The sequence below is a fragment of the Halichoerus grypus genome, chromosome 12 (genome assembly GCF_964656455.1).
Source record: "Halichoerus grypus chromosome 12, mHalGry1.hap1.1, whole genome shotgun sequence".
NCBI classification, from domain to species: Eukaryota; Metazoa; Chordata; class Mammalia; order Carnivora; family Phocidae; genus Halichoerus; species Halichoerus grypus.
In genome coordinates, this window is record NC_135723.1 from 28,115,100 (window position 1) to 28,138,555 (window position 23,456).

The 23,456-nt window shown below is 37.1% G+C and overlaps 1 protein-coding gene across 3 annotated transcripts in view; it reads right to left on the minus strand.

The window, feature by feature from the left end:
• PCLO (piccolo presynaptic cytomatrix protein) overlaps positions 1-23,456 on the minus strand; it is a 391,345-nt gene that overhangs the window by 359,277 nt on the left and 8,612 nt on the right. For all 3 annotated transcript variants that reach the window (XM_078060093.1, XM_078060092.1, XM_036107931.2), the window contains exon 3: positions 3,962-5,365. In XM_078060093.1, coding sequence (XP_077916219.1) covers positions 3,962-5,365 — 1,404 coding nt within the window. The remainder of the gene's footprint in view (positions 1-3,961; positions 5,366-23,456) is intronic.

Here is a 23,456-nt window from a genome sequence, read left to right on the forward strand (position 1 = left end):
CATATGATTTTTAAAGTATTAAGTAATGATTTTTCAAGTAAAAGCAAGATATGTGTTTGCCAAACTAAGAAATCCAGCACATGCCCACGAGGCTTTCCTTGAGTGTGTGATAGAGAAGGCAGAAGCCACCCGAGCTAGAGAGTGAAGATCTGAAGGGATCCCGGTTACACCACTGGGTCTTAATTGGCTCAAAAGGCCCATCTGTTGCCTAGTGACAAATATATGCTAGCTATTCCTGTATCACTCAGGCCCTGCATAATTATCTTACTAAGGAAGCAAAATTATGACCCTGGAACTTCCTGAAACATGAGGAAACGTGGTTTTAAGTTTTATTCCCATAGTAAAAAATTACTTTTGAAAGGTACAGTAAAAACAATAACATCACCACCCACTATGAGTAATTTTGAGTCCTTTTTGCATTTGAACTGAACCAGAATTACTAAATTCACTAGGTAAACTGATTGTCAACTTAGGCTGTTTTTCTCAGGATGCTTCCAAATTCTCTAAGATCAGCTCTTTCAGAAAGCCCTGCTGCTGCTTTTAAAACTCTTTCTAAGATAAGATATTCCCTGAGTTGGCAAAAGTTAAAGCCTAAGAGACTTGTTCCTTGCTATCAGAGGCTACTGGATCACGGTGCCATTTATACGAACTTGGCATCACACAGTTAAACCCTGAAGCTGAGGTTGAAGCCTGGCTACACTCCAGGGCCCCGCAGGCAGCCCTTGGCACAGCTCAGGTGTTGTGGGGGATGCTGTGTATGAGAAACAGGAAGCCACCAAAGAGACAGGTGTGGTTGATTACTGGGGGGGTACTCTCTACAGCTCCCTAACCCATGACTAACTGTAACCAGCTCTTCTCGCCACCAGAGGAACAGAACAGCAAAAAGGGAAGGCAGAGTGGTACCCACAGGAAAAGAAGACCTGCCTCACAGTGATGAGGTAGAGTAGAAGCAGAGGCTTATAATATAAAGTTAAATGTGCTTTATTAGAATAATAAATGGAAATAGTTGATTCCTTTCTTAGAAATACCACTTCTTTGCATTGCAGGTATAAAGTCTGAGTATTTTCAGAATGTGCCCCCTAAAACTAGGAGGAAAGAGCAGAAAATATGAGGTTAACAAGAAATAAATATCACAAGCAGAATGGAGAAAGCATAGAAATGAAGCAAAGGTCAGGGAGAAGATGCTTCCCTAATTGCTCCTGACTGAAGGAAATGAGGAGAGATTAGTAGTAATAACTCTGACAGAGCACCACAAGTTAAGCCTATAAATCGTATTTAAAATTTTCTAGAAATGTATGTGTGTGTATGCACACACACACACACAAACACAATGTGCCTTTCTTTCAACTAACTCCTTCTGCCACTCCTCCCAAGTCCTTTGGGGTAATAATAAGAGGAATATTTGAACACCGAATCACTCAACCAACGTCATTCACTCCTTTTTTTTTTTTTTAAAGATTTTATTAATTTATTCATGAGAGATAGAGAGAGAGAGAGAGAGGCAGAGGGAGAAGCAGGCTCCCCGCTGAGCAGGGAGCCCGATGCGGGACTCGATCCCAGGACTCTGGGATCATGACCTGAGCCGAAGGCAGACACTTAACCATCTGAGCCACCCAGGCGCCCATCATTCACTCCTTTGATACCAGGTCAGCCAACGACTTTACCTATAGGCTGGAAGGCACTAAGGTCTTCTACTAACTGAAAACTTCACATGGATTAGCACAGTTAAGTTACACCAGGAACATTAGCCAACTTCTTTTGTTACATCAATTTTTTTTTTCTTCTCTGAAACATCTTCCAAATTCAAATAAATTACCACACAGCAAAATACTCTGAACAGTAACAGTGATCCTAGTGATCATATTTAAAATAGGATTTCACCTAAACCACCTGAATACTTGAGACCACTTATATTTTCAAACTACTGAAATTTCACACATGGCCTAGGTAATTCTGTGCTTTATTCAAGAAATCTCCTTTCCAAATTAGGACCCCCGACAAAAAAATAAAATTTACCAACACAAAGAAAACCAAAGATTTTCCTGAAAACTTCATTGTCTTTCTACCCAAGGGCTCTCATTTCATACCTCCAAACACTGAGTGGATTCTCGTAATCACTATGGTCCAAATATATACATATACATATGTACACACACACACACACACACACACACAAATCCTCCCTCAACTCTACACTTTTTTTTTAGTGTGCCCAAAACACATTTTATTTTATTTTATTTTATTTAAAGATTTTATTTATTTATTTGACAGAGAGAGACACAGCGAGAGAGGGACCACGAGCAGGGGGAGTGGGAGAGGGAGAAGCAGGCTTCCTGCGGAGCAGGGAGCTCGATGCGGGGCTCGATCCCAGGACCCTGGGATCATGACCTGAGCTGAAGGCAGATGCTTAACGACTGAGCCACCCAGGCGCCCCCGAAATACATTTTAAATGTAGACATTAGGTTTTGTTTTTAGTGATGCAGTTTGTTTTATAACTCTTAAACGGTACTGTATTGACACCATCAGCTCCTCATTAAAGGGTACAATTTTTTAAGTCTATGAAATAAATACAATTGTATTGGTAAAACCCATATTTTCTGCTTCATGAATACACAACCAAAAACAACTCTTCTAAATATATGGGAGAAATTTAAGGTTTGCTTTTTGTTTTGCTTTTGTATTGAATCCAAACCACTGTAAGTAATAATTATAGTGGTTACCCCTCATGAAGTGCTGAGGGAAACCAAATTTTATCTGCCTTTAAAATGGATCTCAGTTAACTCTATTCATCACAGATAAAGAGGAGAAAAATCGGCTTAAGTCTGTAGAAACAATACTTTCACATGATGCTAATTATGTCAAAGCAACCTAATGTCTTTTAAAAGTAAAAAATAAAAAATGTATACAGTCTATTCTTCAAAAAAAATTAAGTCGAAAACACCACCAAGAATCTCTAAAGCTTCTTCTGTATAATTGCTAAAATCTGTTCAATTTTTCCATTCCAATGAATTATAAGATCAAAGAGAGTGGAATAAAATAATCCTTAAGTATTTCTGATTTGTGTAAAAACAATGAACAATTATTTAAAATTCAATTCCAAAATGTTTATTAAACCTCTAAGAAAGCACCAATCATTTAACCCCTCAGTTTCCTAAGATCTAAATATTCTAACAGCCCTAACACATTACTAATGTTTACATTCATTCTTTAATATCTCTGTTAGGTAGAAATTTGCCTATCTGCATTTTGGTCATTTACATTGTGGGGAAAATGTCTCATCATCCCATTAAAAAAGTTTTTTTAAAACACAGTTCCTTGACATCAGTCACTGAAACCCATGTATCTGTTTTTGTTTTTTGTTTTCTTTGCACATTTCTTATTAAAGTATTCTATTATATTTATGGCAGACAATAGCTCAAAGAGAATTATAAGAAGTCTAGGCCCGATAAGTCTGAACCACTATTTTCTAGTAGGCAATATTATTAACTTGCACTAAGTTCTTAACAATTTTTGTAAAATAACAGATCTCATGTTATTTATGCATCTGTAAGCAACTAACACTTTCTCTAAGGTAGTGGAGGCAGGAAGGATTGAAGACCATGGGAACGGTAAATTACAACTCCTACTTGCCCTTGGTAAGTGAAAACCGCGTAGTCCTCCAAAGCTACGGGTCTTTAATTCACAAAGGATTGGGATAATTGTTACTTTAAACTGTCAGCTTATTTCATCTTCTTAATTCTGGTGCATAACCCAGAAAAATATAATTACATGAGCTTTTAAAAAGAAATTAAGCCTGTAATAAGTAATTGAAACTATGCCATCAATATTGATATGCCTTCTTTACTAGAAATGGTTTTTTTTTGTGCTTTGGGGGATTTTTTTGCTGAGAATTTCGGCTACCAAAATACTTCAGAATAAACATGATATACTCACATCCATAAGTAAGATATAAATCGCTTACCTCAGTCAAGTGCGGTGTAGGGTTAAATCCACAGAGATTACACACTTGATTCTTGCATTCAGTGCAAGTATTGAAGTTAGGAGGATCCTGAGAACCTACGTTGAGTTCAGTTTTGCAGAGAGGACAGGTCGATTCTGGTTTGGGGGTTTTCTCCAACTTGGGGGGAAGGACAGCCTTCTGAGGCTCCGCTGCTGAAGCTTTGCTATCCTTAACAGGCAGAGGCTTCTTTTCTGTTTCTGTTCTTTTTACGGTTGGAACTTCTTCAGCTTTGGACTCTAATTTTTCAGCCACTGGAGCTTTTGTTTCTTTTTTCACAGGGATAACCTTTGCAGGTGCTGCTGGCACCTGACCTGTGGATTTGGGTGGCCCCTGAGGAGGTGGCTGTGGAGGAGGAGGGCCTTGTTTTGTTGGGGCCCCAGGCCCACTCTGAGACTGAGACCCAGGCTGGCCTGCTGTGGAGATTAAATTTGATGCCTGGCTGAAGATTGATGCTCCAAACCCAAAGAGTTTTCCAGTCACAGTTTCTTGAGGCGTCGTGGGCTGTGATTTGGGGGCATCAGTAATACTTCCCAGATTCAGACTGAAGCGTCTTGACTGCTCCTGAGGCTTTGGGGGCTGCTGAGATGTGGGCGCAGTTTGGCCAGTGGTAGGTCGTGGGCCTGGGGGCGGAGGTGACCCCTTTGGCATCGGCTTGGCATCTGGCTTAGGAGTCATTTTGGTTTGTGCTTTCTTGGGTTCTTCCCTCTTTTGAACTGGATCAACTTGCTTTTGACCTTTGCTCTCTGAACTAGGCCCAGGATGTGAAATAATTTTTGAATCTGATGCAGGTCGGGGTATGACTTTAGAATCGACGGGGGTGACTTTTTCTCCTGTTGGTGGAAAACTCTGTGAGGGTTTGGCAGCATCTGTTTTTAGAGGAGGGGCTATTCTCTCTTGATCCTCTGACTGTACTTTGGAGCTTGGAATATCAGGTTTTGCTGCTATCGACGATGAAGACACAATGTCTGTGGCTGGTTTCACCGCCTTGGGCTGCTTTGGCTTATCCTCAGCCATGGGGACCTTGGCCTGCTCAGACGGGACCGAAGGCTCTTTGGGAGGGGCAGGCTTGGATGAGGACTCGGCCACAGGAGGCTGCTTGGCTGCCAGTGGGGGGGATCCATGAATGGTCGGTTGTTTCACTAGTGGTGGGGGCTTCTTAGACTCGGGGGCCTTTGAGATATCCTGTTTGGGTACAGTATCCTTCTTTGGAGAAGTCGGCTGTGGCTGTGGGGATGGTTTGCTCACTGCGGATGCAGGAGTAACGGGGGCAGTCTTCGGTTTGGGCTGAGGGGATGATGGGACTGGAGCCAGATCACCTCCTAGAGCTCTCTTCATCTGACAGTTTAAACAGAGCCACTCTTTTATCTAGAAATAATATGAAATAATGGTCAGAGACAATAACAATGTAAAGACACAAAAACATAATTTTAAAAAGGCATGGTACCATTTGAAGCTATGTGGCTCCTCATTTGAAACATAATAGATAGATCCCAAATTATTTTACTTAATTTATATTAAAATATTATAATGTTAATTACACTGAAATATAATTAATGAACCTCAGAGAATTAAGCACTCTATATTTTAAGGAAAATTAAAAAAATGAACATAAAGTTGTATTTTTTCCTAATGTTATTTTTTTTTTTTTAAGATTTATTTATTTGAGAGAGAGGGAGAGTGAGAGAGCACAAGCAGGGGGAGCAGCAGAGGGAGAGGGAGAAGCAGACTCCCTACTGAGCAGGGAGCCCAAAGTGGGGCTCGATCTCAGGACCCTGAGATCATGACCTGAGCCAAAGGCAGCCACTTAACCAACTGAGCCACCCAGGCATCCCTAATTTTGTTATTCTTTGCCCCTGATTTACTGAAAGTTTGTACCCTTAGAAATAGGAAACACTGTATCATAAAAAAATGAATTATAACATATTAGATTCCACAAATTACTTACATTAGATATTTTCTCTATTAATGGCTCATATACAATTTTTAGTTACACAACCCAGTGTATACCTGTCAAATTATTAACACATTGCTAATTTCTTAAATTAGCAGAGCATTACTTTCCCCTCTGAGGCAACATAATCAAATGTGTGAAAACAAAAACTGTTAACCACAATGGGTTAGAAAGAGAACATTCTCTGTTAAGAAAATAAAGAAAAAAACAATGGCATCTCTTCATATTATCATAAATAATAGCATGATTTAACAAAGGAAATATTTTTTCCTCATAATTTTATGAATATACTAGAAAGAGCAGTATAAGTAAGAGATACACTTATTCAACTGGTGAGATATGTATAGATGTGAGATACACATCACATGTATAAACACAGGTACAGCTGTAAGTGCATCTGCTCATTTCATATTGCATCAACTATAAAAAGGAGATGCTGAATTTGATACTTATTTAGAACATAATTTAAAAGCACCTTTGTTTAGCATAAGTCAATCAAAGACAATTATCATATGGTTAACTGTCCATATGATATGGACAACTGTCCATATGATATGTCCATATGATATGTGGAATAGGAATCCACAAGAATAGCACAGAGGATCATAAGGGAAAGGAGGGAAAACTGAATGGGAAGAAATCAGATAAGGAGACAAACCATGAGAGACTCGACTCTGGGAAACAAACTGAGGGTTGTAGAAAGGGAGATGGGTAGGAGGATGGGATAACTGGGTGATGGGCATTAAGGAGGGCATGTGATGGGATGAGCACTTGAACACTACATCAAAAACTAATGATGTACCATATGTTGGCTAACTGAATTTAAATAAAAAATATAAAAATAAATAATAAAAAATAAATAAAAATACCTATGTTTAACATTTACCTTTTTCAATTCCAAAATAATATATGATTATACAAAATTTTAAATATTTCCGAAGTAATTTAGAACGTCAAATTCTATATGATGCAATCTTCTCCACCCAAAATAACCAATGTTACCAGTTTAGCACTGAGGTTCTAGGTACAGAAGTCTAATGGTGAAAAACTAAATATGTGGAACAGAGGTACCAGAAAAGTTTTCCACAGTACAAAAGTATGAAGTGTTAGGCTGGCAAAAAACATGCTCCTTATTTGCAAACAATTTCCTTTTGAAAAGAAATTGAAATAACCTTTCCTAAACTCTTAAAAACTTTTGTCATTTAATAGGTTATACTGTTAAGCTTTTTTAGTAAGAAAAAGAAACTTTATTGAACTATTTTCTTTTTTTTTTTTTTTTTTTTAAAGATTTTGTTTATTTATTTGACAGAGAGAGATACACAGCGAGAGAGAGAACACAAGCGGGGGGAGTGGGAGAGGGAGAAGCAGGCTTCCCGCAGAGCAGGGAGCCCGATGCGGGGCTAGATCCCAGGACCCTGGGATCATGACCTGAGCCGAAGGCAGACGCTTAACGACTGAGCCACCCAGGCGCCACCTTGAACTATTTTCTTAATCATTAAAATGGTTTTAAAGTAAAAAAGCACACTGAATCATTTAAACTCATGCACTGGTATAAAAGGGCTTATTTTGCAATCTCATGGAAAGCAAACTTTTGTTTAGAGAAGGCTAAAGAGATTGTCAACTCTAATATGTTATATTTCTGTTTAAAAATGTGAAAAAAGTAGGGGCGCCTGGGTGGCTCAGTTGGTTAAGCGACTGCCTTCGGGTCAGGTCATGATCCTGGAGTCCTGGGATCGAGTCCCACATCGGGCTCCCTGCTCAGCAGGGAGTCTGCTTCTCCCTCTGACCCTCCCCCCTCTCATGTGCTCTCTCTCTCATTCTCTCTCTCAAATAAATAAATAAAATCTTTAAAAAAAAAAAATGTGAAAAAAGTAAAATTAAAACATTTGTTAAAAATGGGTGGAAAGTACTTGAGTGTTCATTACATTTGCTTTCCGTATGGGGGTTGAGTATCTATGTACTTGTAATTTTATCTTTACTTTTCTGTATGTTTGAAGCATTTCACAAAATAACTTTTTATACATATAAATATTTGAATCCCAAAACATAAGCAATTGCTACTTATACTGGTACCCTGACGAAAGGTGAGCTAAAATGTAAGAAAACTTTCACTCCACTTTACCCCCTTCTTGATGGATAGAAACTCCTCCATAAATACACTTTTACCTACTCAACCATCTCCCCTACTGCCAATGTCACTTCAGCTGTTCTACTGTTCATTTTTTCTCATTTGTCTTTTTCCACAGCCTTAAATGATACCACATCACCTCATAATCATACAGACCAAAAAATATATATAATTAAAAGCATTATTTTTTACCTATGCTTTGTCACTGATTTTTTTTTTCCTGTAAAACATTATGAGATGTGCATCTACATTAACCACATTAAATTATAAACTCCTAGGGTTAGTGACTTGCATTATATAGTTAATTGCTCTTAATCTTTTTGACAAGTGTTATAACCAAAGCAGATGCAAAATTCATTCACCTATTCCTTTTTAAATTTTTTTTTGTTTTTAAGTAAGCTCCACACCCAATATGGGGCTTGAACTCACAACTCAAGATCAAGTCTCATGTTCCACCGACTGAGCCAGCCAGGCACCCCCGTTTCATTTCTTTTCTTTCTTTCTTTTTTTTAAGATTTAATTATTTGAGAGAGAGAAAGAACATGGAGGGGAGGGGCAGAGGAAGAGCGAGAGAGAATCTCAAGCAGACTCTCCGCTGAGCACAGAGCCGGATGTAGAACTCAATCTCATGACCCTAAGATCATGACCTGAGCCGAAATCAAGAGTCTGACTCTTAACCGACTGAGCCACCCAGGTACCCGAGCCACCTATTCATTTCTTATTCAAGTATTTATTGAGCAACTTCTACTTGGCACATAGCACTGAATAAAAGACAAAAATCTCCATCCTCCTGGAGACTACATTATAGTAGAAAAGTCAGATAAGAAACAAGTTAACATATAACTTGAAGATAATTATAGATATGTAATAAGTATCTGATGATACTGTGATGACTACTTTTTTCCTTTCTTCCTGCTTGGAAACTTCCTCCCACCCTCCCCACTGAACACTTTCTTGGATTCATTTGGTTTTATCAGTAAAACTGTAAGTCTCTCTGCAACATGAACTTTGGAGCTTCATGCGTAGCTAGCAGGTAGGCTCTCGTTCCACTTTGAAACTACTGTAAAATGAGAACACTACCAGATCATATCAATGCATAATTAACACTAATACTGGGAAATACATTCTATATTGCCCTTATTCCAAAATCAAATATCTCCTTGTACTTTATAAATGTATAGGACTCTTGTTTCCACATAAAGACACAAGGGAGAGTTGGGAAGAGAGGTAGAAAACCCAAGTCACTGCCTCTTCATAGAGGAGAATTCTGCTTTTCTCTTAATACACCCTTTTTTTTAACAGACTCCACTGCTCCATCTTTTGTCCTTTTAATGACCACCTTTTCTTCATTTTGATAAACAACACATAAAAGAAATTTTGACCCCTCAATGTTCCTCCTCACTGTTAGAATACGGGTTAAAATCATTGTAGTGATCACAATATGAAAAGCTTTTTATCCTCTTAGGATTTTTTTTTTTAGAAAGAGCCTCCTTTTATATTTAATTCTACTGGCCAAATCCATTGAAACTAGAAATGATTTTTATCTCAGCGCTTAACAATCTAACACTGGGGGCCCCTGGGTGGCTCAGTCGTCAAGCGACTGCCTTCGGCTCAGGTCATGATCCCAGGGTCCTGGGATCAAGCCCCATATTGGGATCCTGCTCAGCAGGAAGCCTATTTCTCCCTCTCCCACTCCCCCGCTTGTGTTGCCTCTCTCGCTGTCTCTCTCTCTGTCAAATAAAATAAAAATAAAATCTTAAAAAAAAAAAAAATCTAGTACTGAAAACAGAAGCATTTCCAATTCCCTGATTCAACTGAAAAACAAAAACAAAAGCAAACTTCCCACACACCGAGAAAATGAAAAAGTCCACAAGCCGCCCCAGCATCAGGAACCACCTTGTCTCCCACAAAGCAAGCAGGGAGAGTGACAAGTGGTAACAGCGCCTTTGCCCTCTCAGTCATCTGAGTGAGAAATGCTGTGGTGTCTTCACTGCATTCCCAATTATTCAAGTATGTCTGCACTGCTTGTGAAAGGTTATTTCCCGTTCATCTTTTCACATTTCCAAAGCCCATGTCCCTCACTTGGCCTCTGTCATTGTCCAGATACTTTACAACCTCACAAAAACATCCCCGTGTAAAACCACCAACCACAGAAGGGGCTAACTCTAACTACTTCCCCTCGCACCACAATGCCTCTCCCAGAATTGTGAAATGAATTTAATCTTTTGCAACGACTTCAAAATATATCATTTTGAAATATAAAATGCTAGTACTTATATCATCCTTCTATTTTCGGGTCTATATCCCCCAAAAGACAGTAAGCAACAAATGGGAAGGACTTCCTGGTAGTGGTCTTTCCACTGACGCTCTGGGGTCTAACCCTTTAAGCATGACAGATGCCCACAGTTTTTGAGCTGGTTTGAATTAAATAAATTAACTGAAAATGTCTGTGCTCTTCAAACTACAGCTTTCCTGTGTTTACTCTAATTCCCATTGTTTACACAGTTTGTAGGACATGCTGCTGCCTTCATTTTCTGGTTGCATGCCATGGACAACCTATCGCCATTTTGGGTCAAACCCAGAGAGTCCCTCATAATCACCTTACCTGCTAACCATACATATTTTCCCCACCTCGACGAGGCAATAACTGCCTTGTTTCACTTCCAAAATTAAACTTATTTCTAAGTCTGAGCAGAAATGAACTTGAATTTATTAACATCACTGCCTCAGACACTTGCTGCCAGTTCCACTTGGTATACGTGTCTGTAATACAGTTGGTTCTCCTATTTCTACATGATTGGGTCTTCATTCCACTGTAGCCATGAACAAGGATCTCAGAAGATTTTAGTCCTTATTACTTCTTCCCCATACCACAGAGGTCAAACAATATCCAAGGCCAAGGCGGACTCACAGAAGGCTTCTACCAATATTTTGTAAACAATTTCCCATAACTAGCACTTTTGGGGCACCTGGGTAGGTCAGTTGGTTAAGCATCTGCCTTCAGCTCAGGTCAAGATCCCAGCGTCCTGGGATTGAGTGCCGTCGGGCTCCCTGCTCAATGGGGAGTCTGCTTGTCCCTCTCCCTCTGCTCCTCCCCCATGCTCATGCGCTCTCTCCGCTCACTCTCATGTGTGCGTGTACTCTCTCTCCCAAATAAGTAAAAATCTTTAAAAAAAAAATAACTAGCACTTATTCCCTAACATTACACTATAATCATCCACATCCACCTGATAAATGATGGGGAAAATTCAAGAAACAATACCAGGGAAGCTCACAACTATATCAATGTGTCCAGGAAGAATCCAACTTTATTAGAAAAATATGTCATGCTTCCCTATTCCTAAATTCTAGAGTTGATGTAACAAAAGGAAAAATCGTCATCTTTTGCTTTCCCGGCCCATAGCCTTACTTACAGAGAGTGCATAAATGGAATTCAAGGTCTGGAGACACAACTGTTTAATGAGCTACTGTAATTCAATTAGTTCTTTGGAAAGGAACAAAAGAAACACATAAAGTTGTTCATTCACTCTTCTAATTTAATATGCTACATAAGTAAGACACTGGTTAGCCAGGATTTCTGCTCATTCTCAGGTCACTGTGTATTCTAATGCAGACATGTAATATAATTACTATAACACACCTCCCTGCTTAATCCAGTCCTCTGGGTTCCACTTTGTTGGACCTTTGTTATTTATCAGAGTTGTGACATACAGTAATACAAATTCATTGGCTAAGGACTTTGATGGATAATCATGAATATATCATTTAGATGTCTCAAGAGGTACCACTTAAGGTTGTGAGCTTCACACAGAGTTTCAATTAATGTTGCCACTGTCAAAAAAAGTTACCCAAACTTTTGACTGATTACTACTGATTTCTAAAAAATTATATTCTGAATTTTAAGAATGTGTCTTCAGTAATAATTTAAGATAATTAACTTGATACATCTAAGCATTGAGGTGAGTTGGCAAATGTTAGGGTTCTAGAATTAAAGCATATTCTTGCTCACAACTGTTATTCATCTATTCAGCTTCAAAACAGAATGGAAATTTCTCAAAAAAAAAAAAAAAAGTCCAGAAGGCCTAATGACTAACATCCACCCTTCAATGCACTCCAAACTGGAAATTTTAAACACAAAATCTACATAAGATTTATAATGGAATCTCTGCTCAACCCAGGATAGTACTTGGAATAATGGAATATCAAAAGAATAACACAATGTTAGGAATTTATATTTGCTGGTGTTCATACCATTCACATTAGCTGTTGAATAAATTTTCTTCAGTCATGCTTTCATCCCGCCCGTCCCTATACAATAAAGCCTGTTGGGTTCTTACTTCTGAAAGCAAAACAACTAAACTTTTCTGCAAACCGTGACATCTACATGCCCCATTTACTTCATCATGGCAGTATCCTCATTCTCTCATACGTGAGTCATGATGCACAGGCCAATGTGTATTCCTCCTCCATTTACCAGAATGCTACCCATCTTTAGGGTCTACATTGAATTTCCTCCTTTACTGCTTCACATTTCCAGGTCTGCCGCTTCCTAACTCTTCCTAGCAGTTTGAACCACAGCATTTAGACTCAGACAGTGCTTTGAATTCTTTTCTAATTATTTCTTCCTCCCTCCTCTCCTCACATGGACTCAAAAGCAACACCGACTTCTCATGAATTATTCTGAACTTTTTTCCTATTTTTCATCAAATTATCTTCAAATATTTCCTGAATGTTATTTCTATATTATTTATATTATTTTGAATGTCATAGAAAATATAATTACATAACATGCATTACATAATCACATAATGTATCATATTATAAAGAGGAAACAAAGCTATCGCCTGAAAACAGATTGTTTTCTGCTCTTCAAGGATTGCCCAAGCCACATGACCTCCTCCACAGAGGCAGCTACTCACTGACAGCAGTCTGGCTGCAGATGGCTCACTGTAGTTGACATCTTTAGCTATGCATATTAATGCACAATTTATTTTGGCTAAAAACAGGACATTAGCATTTCTCAGAACTGTGATGACATGCTTAGCAACTGGGTGCAAGTTTTATTTTAAACAATCCATCCAGAAGTTGGATGGCTACATCTCTCTGAAAGTGTGTGGATTATAATTTCTGCTGCATAATTCAGCAACCATTAACAAATCTCGTGAAACGTACACTAAACGTTTTCCTTCCTAAAGCATAACCATGTTTACCAAATACTGGCAATAACATGTGTAAATCCTCAAAAAATAGGATCAAATGATAAAAGCATAGTTTACTGTTTGTCAATGCAGTCCACACCAAAACCAGAAAACCACTTTTGCCAAAGAAGAATTTAAAAAAAATGATTACTATACATACACAGACATGAAAATATATTTGTACTCTATTACAGCCACACAGAGAGAGGAGGATCCCAAATCAGTAAGCTTAACTTAGACACACTATGCATTAACACTTCTGAGCTGCTTCTCATATGGCGAATTCCAACTTTGATGCCTTGAATGTTAACACACACCTTGAGCTATCACACAATTTTGTAGCCTGCGAACTAAGAGTTCGAATTAGGCTGTATTTGCAAAGACCTTATTGAACTGTCCTCTATTTTTCATTTAAAAATTGAAGAAATAAATTCCATTAGTGAAAAGAACCAAGGGTCACCTAAACTTTGTGAACTCATTATGTAGGCTGAAAGCTATGTATCTTTAATTCAATCAGATGCTAACTAGAATTAAGATAATCACTTGTCTGTTGAGTTGGAAAGGAAAAAAAATGCTTTTTAAAAATATATATGACATGCTTAAAGTATATTAAATCTAGTATAAAAACAATAAAATTGCATGAGGATTTTAGCCACTTTTAGCTTTCTATGAATGGAAACCACTTATAATTTATTCAAATTTTATATAGTTATATATATGCCCATTTCCAAGAATGTCTTTAAGGACAATCTGATTTTAAAATTACATTTAATCACCTTTACATTATTTTCAATTTTTTTCATAGATCCTATCCACATTTTTCATTATCCTGTATTTCCTTCTGATCATTTTTTTAAACGTTCCTCTGTCAAGTTTAAAAACACATAAATCCACATATTAAAGTTTTTCCCAACTTTTATAGAATTCCCAATCACATGTTCACATAATAAAGCCTGTCACTGACTTCTTTTGTTTTACATAAACAGAAATCTGTTCCTAAAAAGTTGTTCCACGAATTCTACTGAAAATTCTGACCTTACTGAACAAATGATAGAAATGCCATATTTCTATCCAATGTTTTACAATTAATTTTTTAAATCTTTATTTTTGATTAGAGAAAAAAAAGAAAAAGTAGTTTATTGCTTTATATTCAGGTGAGACCAGGTCTCTCTCTATAAAATTTATTATATTATATTTTACAAACAAAATTCTATCTTCATTTGCTAAATTACTGCCTCTCCTTTTGGACTCTGAGTTCTGTTCCTGACAGTGAACAAAGTTATCAACTTCATCGTCTGTATTTTCAAAACCTAACACAGTGGCTAGCTCAAAGTAGGAGCCCACAGTTTTCCTAAAGAACAAAAAAGAATTCAGCAACATAAAACTCTGGTTTCAGCAAGTGAGTAGGAAGGTATAAAACCAGTGTTCTTGGACCTCGGTTTTGTTTACACTAAATTCCAAAAATAAAATAAAAAGTTAATTTTTTTAACTTTATAAGAATATGTAAAATTTACACACACACACACACACACACACACACACACACTCTTTAACCTAGAAATTTAAGAAATGGTCTATTTAAAGGCAACATGGTCTCCTATAAAAAAAAAAATGATGCTGAATTTGGGGTCAGCAGATCCAGTTTCCTGTATGAGATTCACTGCTAAGTAATTTTGTGACCATGCAATCAACTAAAGTCCCTAACTTCAGTTTTCTCATTGACAAATGGAGTTAATAATGATGGCACTATCCTTATTTGACTATCATAATTTTTATAAAGATTAATAATAATGTTATCTACTACTTCAATTTCAAAGCATTTCCACTTATATTGACAAATGTGATTTTGACTTTAGGAAGAGTTTTATATCATAAATAAGAAAACTAAATATTCAGAAAAAAAGAACGACCTGACCAAATCACAAGTAAGTAGCTGAGCTAGGGCTGGTATCCACATTGTCCAAATCTAAAATCCCACATTGTTTCCACTTTTCCAAAGGGCCATCTGATGATTAATTTACAAAGAAACATTGAAGATTTCAAATTGCTTTACAATATGAATTCTGATTTCTTTACTCTCTGTATTACTTATCTTCAAAATGTGGATACCACCTTATTAAAAGAGCATTAAATGACAAAATGCATATAGAGGGCCTAGTGCACAGTCTGAAACACGTAGTGTTCAAACTATGAACTCTCCTTTCTGTAACGGAAGATCAATCTCCTTTTTACTGAAGAAAAAGGCAAGAAACTGTAGAAAGTTGTTGCTTCCTTATCAAAGATAACTAGAACTACTTCAAAGTAAATTCATAGGAATATCAGCAAGAGTATACATGTGTGAGGGGTAGAGCTAGGACTACACCCCAGATCTGATGCCTTATTGATGCACTTGACATTGGCATTTTTAAGGAAAATAATTATAAACTTCAAATAGATTAATTACATTTTTGTCTTCAATGTATTATCTTTGAAATATTTGTAAGTAAGAGCTTACCTTTATCTAAGCTAATTAAGATATGGAATAGGAGTGAGTGTTAGATATGTTTTCTCAAGGGATGTGAACAATGAGCACATTAACCCATCACTGTACTAAGTTTACTGATCCAGCAAATGATTTTGTTTAGGTGTAGGTATCTGCTTTCACAGCAGAACATCTGTTCTTACCGAGCTATACAGATCATCATACCAGTTGCAATAATATGTAACAACAGCCTTAGTAGATATTCTAAAAGCTGGATATGCAGAAAGACACCTGAAACATCTAGTCATTTAAAAGCTGGAAGTGAAAAAAAAAAAAAAAAAAAAGGCTATTTTATACAGGGAACATCCAAGTCATGAGAAAAATGTTGCAAACTGGATCTTGTCGAAAATGAGAGCTAAATAAATATGGCGTTTGTAAACATATTAAAATAACATAGATTTTTTAAATGATTAATTGGGTATTTCCATTCCTTCAAATTCATTTGAAAACTGTTTTAAAGGAAGATAAATTTATTTTTTATAGTCAGGGTATTCTTGTTTTAAATACAGTTAATGATACCATATGGATTATCAGAGAAGAGAAAAAAAAAGTCCTTTATCTTTAGAATATAAGAACCTCATACTTAGAATCAAGGGAATGTATTCCTCTTCACTGGATTCATATAAAACCGGTGTCAGTTAAAGCACACATGACTGTGATAAAGGATGTATTAAAAACTACCCAAATTTGCCATCATAGGCATAAAGGCATTTCACATCATCATTGTTATTTAGAACCCAAAATTCTTGTAATTTCAACCAGTAGAATGCCAGGTAGAAGGCTGAAGGTGAAAAATCAACAATCTAAATTCTTTATCCATCCTGTCGCATCATATAATTGTTCAACCAATCATTTGATGAGTGAGGATTTTTTAAATTAATCAAATGTTAATTATAACATGAATTTACAAGCTTAAAAAAATAGTACAAAAAGGTATATTAAAAGTAAAATCTTGGCTCCGTAGCTCAGGGGTTAGAGCACTGGTCTCGTGAAAGTAAAATCTTCTCTCTGCCACCAAGCTTTACTCTTCACAATCAATCAGCGTTAAGTTATACTTTGAGTTTTTCTAGTGGTTGCCATTACAGTATCGAGCAAGTTTCAATTTATAAATTTAAAACATCATGCATTTTCACCTTGCTATAAAAGCTAGTTTTTCAAGAAAACCTTACATTACCACTACTTTAGGACTGTCTTCAGCAATATCCAAGAAATTATATTTAATGCATTAATTATACATCTTAACACGCAGTAAGATATAACTTTTTCAGCTTGATTTCTGTACCATTTAATATCATCTCACATTCCACCATGGTTATGCAATCACATTTTGGAAAGCATTGATTTAATGTCTTTCTAGTTTTCTTCATTTCTGGGCTAGAGTCAGCTATTCCATCCCATTCTTTTTATTTTCCGTTTAAATAGAAGAACCTCCTCCAGTGATTGTGATATATGTATAGATATGTACACATGTACATATAGAGAGAGAGAAGTGATAACTTGTATGCATTCTTTCATGTGCTAGAACATTCTTAAGCTGCCCTCACACTCTCTCCTGATACCTTGCGTGGGCACAGAATTCATCTTATCATCATATCTGGATATTTAAAGAAATCACTCCCTAACTACTGTCTTCTGCGTTGATAATGAGCATGGTAGCTGTTTGATTTCTCATCTTTTTGTAGATGATACCATTATTCTCTATGGACGTCTTTCAGGTTTTCTCTTCACCTTTGGAAATCTGGTATTTCCTCAAGATGTACCTATCAGTCATTTTAGTCATCTTGCATGGCCAGTGGTAGGCCTGTAATAATCTAAAGAGCTTACCTCCATCATCCGGATTCTTTCTTTCTGGAACTCCTATTAGGGCTCTTAGGTACACTCGTAATGATTTTTATATTTCTCTTAGAGCCCCAGAGCTCCCAGAATTATAAATAACCACTTCCCCAAAATGTTTACAACTTTATGGGCAGGCATCCAGAAAGAGCCCCCACACAGGAGATAAAATACCCATTCCCCAGCCTCCACATCACTATAGGAAGTAATGAAGAGGAAAATCTCAGAATTCTACGCATTTCTGGGTGCATCCCCACCCTTTCCTTCCTTACCTACTCCCAAACCCAAGCTTTAGTTAGGACTATATACATAAATTAGACTTTTAGTCACCATTAAAAACTCCAGATTCCCAAGTTATCCATCAATTCCCAGACTCTAATCCTTCAATGGGAGGGAACCCCACCATTCAACCCCCTCCCCTCATGGTCCATGCTCTGACCTTCTGCTGCTTCATTTCTCTCCATAACATTTATTACCAGCTATCACACTATATGTTTTATTTGTCACTCTTACTAGAATATACTTTCTAGGAGGGGAGAATTTCTGTCTACTTTGTTCACTCTTAATATGCCCAGAGTCTAGAACGGTGCCTGAAACACAGTAAGGGCTCAGTAAGTAGCTGAATAATTTTTAATTGTCTTAATTCAGCTCTACAATCTGCAAAAATCCTGGATCTCTTCCAGACCATCAAGTGGACCCACTGGAATTTGAATGTGGTAATTATTTATGAAATATCCTCTTAAATATTTCTCAAGAATAAGAAAAAAATTTATAAGTTCTTTATATTTCCTGAATGAACTCTTTCCTATGAGGTCAGGTGTTTTTGTTGTTTTATTTTTCACTAGTTCACCTAGGTCCTTCGTGTGGTATTACTGCTAAAATTTCAAGCTGGTCTCTTCAAACCAGTCATTTGCGGAGAATGTCTCCATTATTTACTAGGTTATCAAAGAGGTTTTTCTGTGTTTGTGGAACATTCTGCTTCCCCATTAGTCTCTCCTTTGAATGGGAAAACGGGATGGCAGAGGGTCAGTGTCCAAGTAAGGACAGCTTTATAAGACAGTAGGAGATCAGTGCAGTTGACTCACAGATGAATAATGTTTTGTTTGTTTTTTCCTTTAAATCACTCTCCTGTGTGAAAAGGGCATTACTTCTAATCCTCTTCCAAAGACCCTAGTTTTCTCATGAGGGGCCATTAGGCAGCTCATCTCTTCATTTGGAGAATGCTTTGGCTTTGGCTAGAGGGAAGGAAAAATAAAGCCTCTCCCTACCCACTGTCTTCCCACTGGAGATTAGAGAAGTGTCCACTGGCTGCATTTGTTCCTACCACAGTTCTTTAATTTGTTGTCTGATCACTACCCACAACCCATGACTGCTTTCTATATTTGTTCATTCCTAGCTTAGAGCTCACAGAGATTCCCTGAGGAAGCCACTTGTACGGTGGTTTCCTTGGCTCTTTTTCTGTCATCTTTTTCCCATTTTCTTTCTATCTTCTAGGAATTCAACATGCCAACTTATAGACTACTGGTGGTCTTTCCCATTTTCTGGAACCACTATACATTCAATCTTTTAAGCAGTGGGACTTAGAGAGTGGAGGTGCCCTTACTCTGCCCAGTCTTCCCTTTTTTTTTTTTTTATTATCTTATGTTAATGTTGCACTCTTTGCTTAGAGGTGCAAGACCTTGGTGCTACATCAGCAAGCAACTAAAAAGAGAATATTCCCTTTTCTAAACATTCTTCCAGCTACTCCACCATCAGGAAGGTCTTAACTGGATTTTCTATCTCCACGGGTTCCAGCCTCCTGACATTGGGCACAGCTCTACCCTCCTTATCACCAGTTCTTCTTAACAGATTCTCCCCACTGGTTTCCCTCACTGGAAATGGAACACACAGCAGGCCCATCCATCTAAAAGAGGTGTCCAGTTAGGCCATTTTGCCAACCTGAAGAATTTCTTTTTGTTTTTTTTTTTTAATAAGTGGAGAGAGTTTATATGCAAGTCTAGGTGTGTTTGTTTTTGGGGTTTTTTATTTTTATTTTTTAGCTCCTGAAATATGGCCATGTTTTTGTTAGATAAAATATCTGGTATCAGCCAAGAGACTGATTAACATATGGGCCATCATGACCAAAAATAATATGACCAAAAAAAAAAAAAAAGAACCCCACAAAACACCTTAAATCCACTTTCATCACTGGCATTTGGTTCATTATCAACATTACAAAATTTGGTAAAAGCCAGGAGAATTATTAGACATTAGGGACAAGTCTTTAAATCTCTCCCTAAATCTTGCCCCAGGCTACACATCAAAAGAGATAAAGTAAATCAGCAACAAAAACAGCAACAAAAACCACTTTAGTTGCTATTTAGAAAGCAAATGTTCAGTTTCTGTGTCAAAAAGCAAGCCCAAAGAGAGAACCTGCATTGTTGAGATTTATTCTGTTAATGGACTGGCAAGAAGATAGCTATAAACTCCTCTTGGCATCAAAAGTCTAGGCTTAGAGCCAGTAGATTCTTAAGGTTTATTTGGAACAGCACACATCTTGACAGCCAGCAGAGTGGACGGTTTAAATACCATCCTCTTCACACAGATATTTGAATTGTGTAAGGGTGTGAGGGTGTGTGTGTGTGTGTGTGTGTGTGTGTGTGTGTGTGGCAGGCAGGGGTAGGAGAAGGTGACAAATTTAGTTAAGGAAGTAAAAATCCCCTTCCCTAAAGCTCGTGTCTGAATGATGAAACCTCTCTAATCGTCCATCCCCTGATTGGTACTTATTTAAGAGCCAGGATATTCTTAAGCAAATATAGTCATAATTTTGATATGCTGGTAACAAAAAATATCAGAGAAATCCTCCTAGTCTTTTCAAGAATTGATGTAAGAGAGCAGTACTCTATTTAACCCATAGACTACGAAAGTAACAGTATTGAGTTACTTGCATATAAACATCAAACTTGCAAATAAATCCATGTAAATTAAAGCACTAAAGACCGTCCCGCCCTCTGTCTCTGTCCTGCATAGAAGAACTGTTTACTCAATCTGAATATCTGAGGACAATCAGACCCAGAATGTTACATCCTCTTCAGAAGATGCAGAGAAGTTCACTTCCTCATGGATATATAGAAGAGTTCAGAAGTGGTGATTATTCCCAAAATTTCATCTGTCTTATCTCTTGAAACAGAAGCTCTCTGCCTCTATACAGAGCTCAATTTCCCAACTCTTACCCCTGATGATTCAGGAGTGAGGAACTGGCCATTTGGTGCACAGAATAGGGAAGGTACGTTCCTACCAGAACCCAGATGACATTTTTACTTATGGGAAAAAAAAAAAAAAGCTAAAAATAATGTTATTATTAATACTACAAATCAAATGGCTCTTGATCGCTACCTCAGAATCCAACAACTTATGATAGTCTATCCGTATAAAAAAGAAAGTTGAGAGTAAACTTTAAAAGTTAAATCTTATCCATGTTGCATTATATTGCAACTTAAAAAGCATTTAATATATTTAAAAATACCTTCTCATGCAAATGTTCAGAGAACCCCAATAACCCAATGTGTTTGGCAGAGAATACATTATTATATTCATATTTCAAATGGCGTCCTTCCTACAGAAAGTTTAAACGACTAGCCCAAGCTCATCTCATCAATAATAGGAATGCTTTCCTTTCATGAGCTAGTGAGAGACACCTGCCCCCACATTCCCAACGCCTTTGTAAGTGTCCAAATTCCTATTATTCTTCACATTTCCAGCCCAAATACTTCTGTTTTCATGAAGATAGTTATGATGCCCACGCACGCCCCACCAGTGATAGTGATATGTTCTTCCTTTGACCTCATAGCACTTTACCTCTGTTCCTACCATAAGTTAATAGACTTGGAATCAGAAGATTTGGTTTGAATTCTGCTTGATTATTTACAATCAGGATGATCCTAACAAGTAAAGTAACCATAGTAACCACCTGAACACTAGTTTTCTCATTGTTAGTCAACAGAATATTTGCCCATAGAATTATTTGGAAATTCAATTTTGATAAAACAAGAAAGAACTGTGTCAACTGTAAAGTCTTATACAAAGTTACTTCTCATATAGTAACTTCTCATTTTCTTTCTCATGTACAACTTTTCTTTCCCCTATTTTATTTCCTGGAAGAAAGACCACATCCAGTGAATTCTTGATTCTGTCAGAACATTCAGGGATGCTTCACAACAGCCATTTGATACAAAGTTGCAGAATGAATGGTTGAATGTACCACTACATTAATCAAGGTATTTCATAAAGCAGAATATTCACCGCAACCTGCTAAATGTGGAAGGCCAAAATCTGACTTCGACTTCTCTCCAATCTCACTGCCTATTTTTTCCCCCATCACTTCAACCAACCTAGATTTACCTCTGATTCCTTAAATACACCCTATGTTTTTCTGGCTCTAGGTTTTGGGCCAAATCATTTCGTGCCCTTCATCTGTTCAAACAGTATCCAACCTTAGCTCAAAATGGCTCACATGCCATTTTCTCCATGAAACTTTTCTTAATCTCACCCACTGGAAAGGACAGTTCTTATTCTGAATTCCAGAGTATTTGTCCATCTCTCTCATAACTCTTATCATTTGACCACATATTATGTTGCCCTTTGCATGTATTATCTCACCTAATACACTTTGATCTTGTGAAAAACAGCATTGTTTTAGTTATCTTTATATCCTTCCAAACATGTATTAAAATGTCTTCCATATAAATAGGTATTCTAACAATATATGTGGCTTCAAAGTCCAACTGCATGCCTCTGCTTTATAAATTGCCAAAAAAATGACATTTTATGAAATGATCATCTATTGTTTGAAGTCGTCATTACCATCCATTCCTATCAACATCATGTAGTATGAGCAGAAACATATCTTCGCCAAAATTTTAAAAGCTACAACTATATAAACAAACTACTTATAATCCAATTTCCGCAATAATTTGAATGCAGCATGTTCTTATTAATCGCAATGTTATATTAAAGAGAGCTTATCTGAAAAGCTAAGGTACTTAATAGGACTTTTGGATAAGAAGAGTAAATGATACTTCAGAAAACAACCAGAAGTTAACACATTTTTAATTTACATCATTTTAATCTCTCATCACAGTAAGTATCCAAACTAACATAACAGCTACCAATAATCATCAATGCTGTTATTATCATAAAATAGATTTCATTTATAACAAGGGTACACAAGTCTCCTCTCTCAGGGATCTTTAAGTCACATAATTCTTCATTGCCTGCTGTCAGTTCCTTTCTGGCTGTTCGCAGACAAAATGCACACATAGCCCACTAACAGCTGTCCTCCAGACAAAGTGATTTCTGTGCCTTCTCACCGGGTAGGAGCCACCAGATTTCTTTTAAAAATGTATTCTTCTAGTTTCTCTATTCTCACTTATATTATTATCTCATCTTCACTATGTTACTTCTTAACTCCAGAGAATTTCTGAGCTTTTTTGCTGTTTTGGGCTTTTTACCCCTTCTCCCTGAATGTCCCCAAATCTCTACCTACTAAAATCTTTTTTTTTTTAAATTAATTAATTAATTAATTTTTTTATTCAGTGCCTTTAAGTGCTGGGTTAACATTAACTGACTTCTTGAGAATTACTTTTCTATCCTCACAGTAAACAATGTTGAGCTCATTTGTGTCACTACTGGCCCCTTTATGATTTGATAGGTCAGGAAGGCTTACCAAAAGCCTTGAAGATATAAACTGTGGTCTTCTGAGAAGACACCCATCAATGGTGAACCTGTTCTCATGACTTCTTCACTTCACAAACTGACTTATACTGTTATAAATGACTCTCAACTAA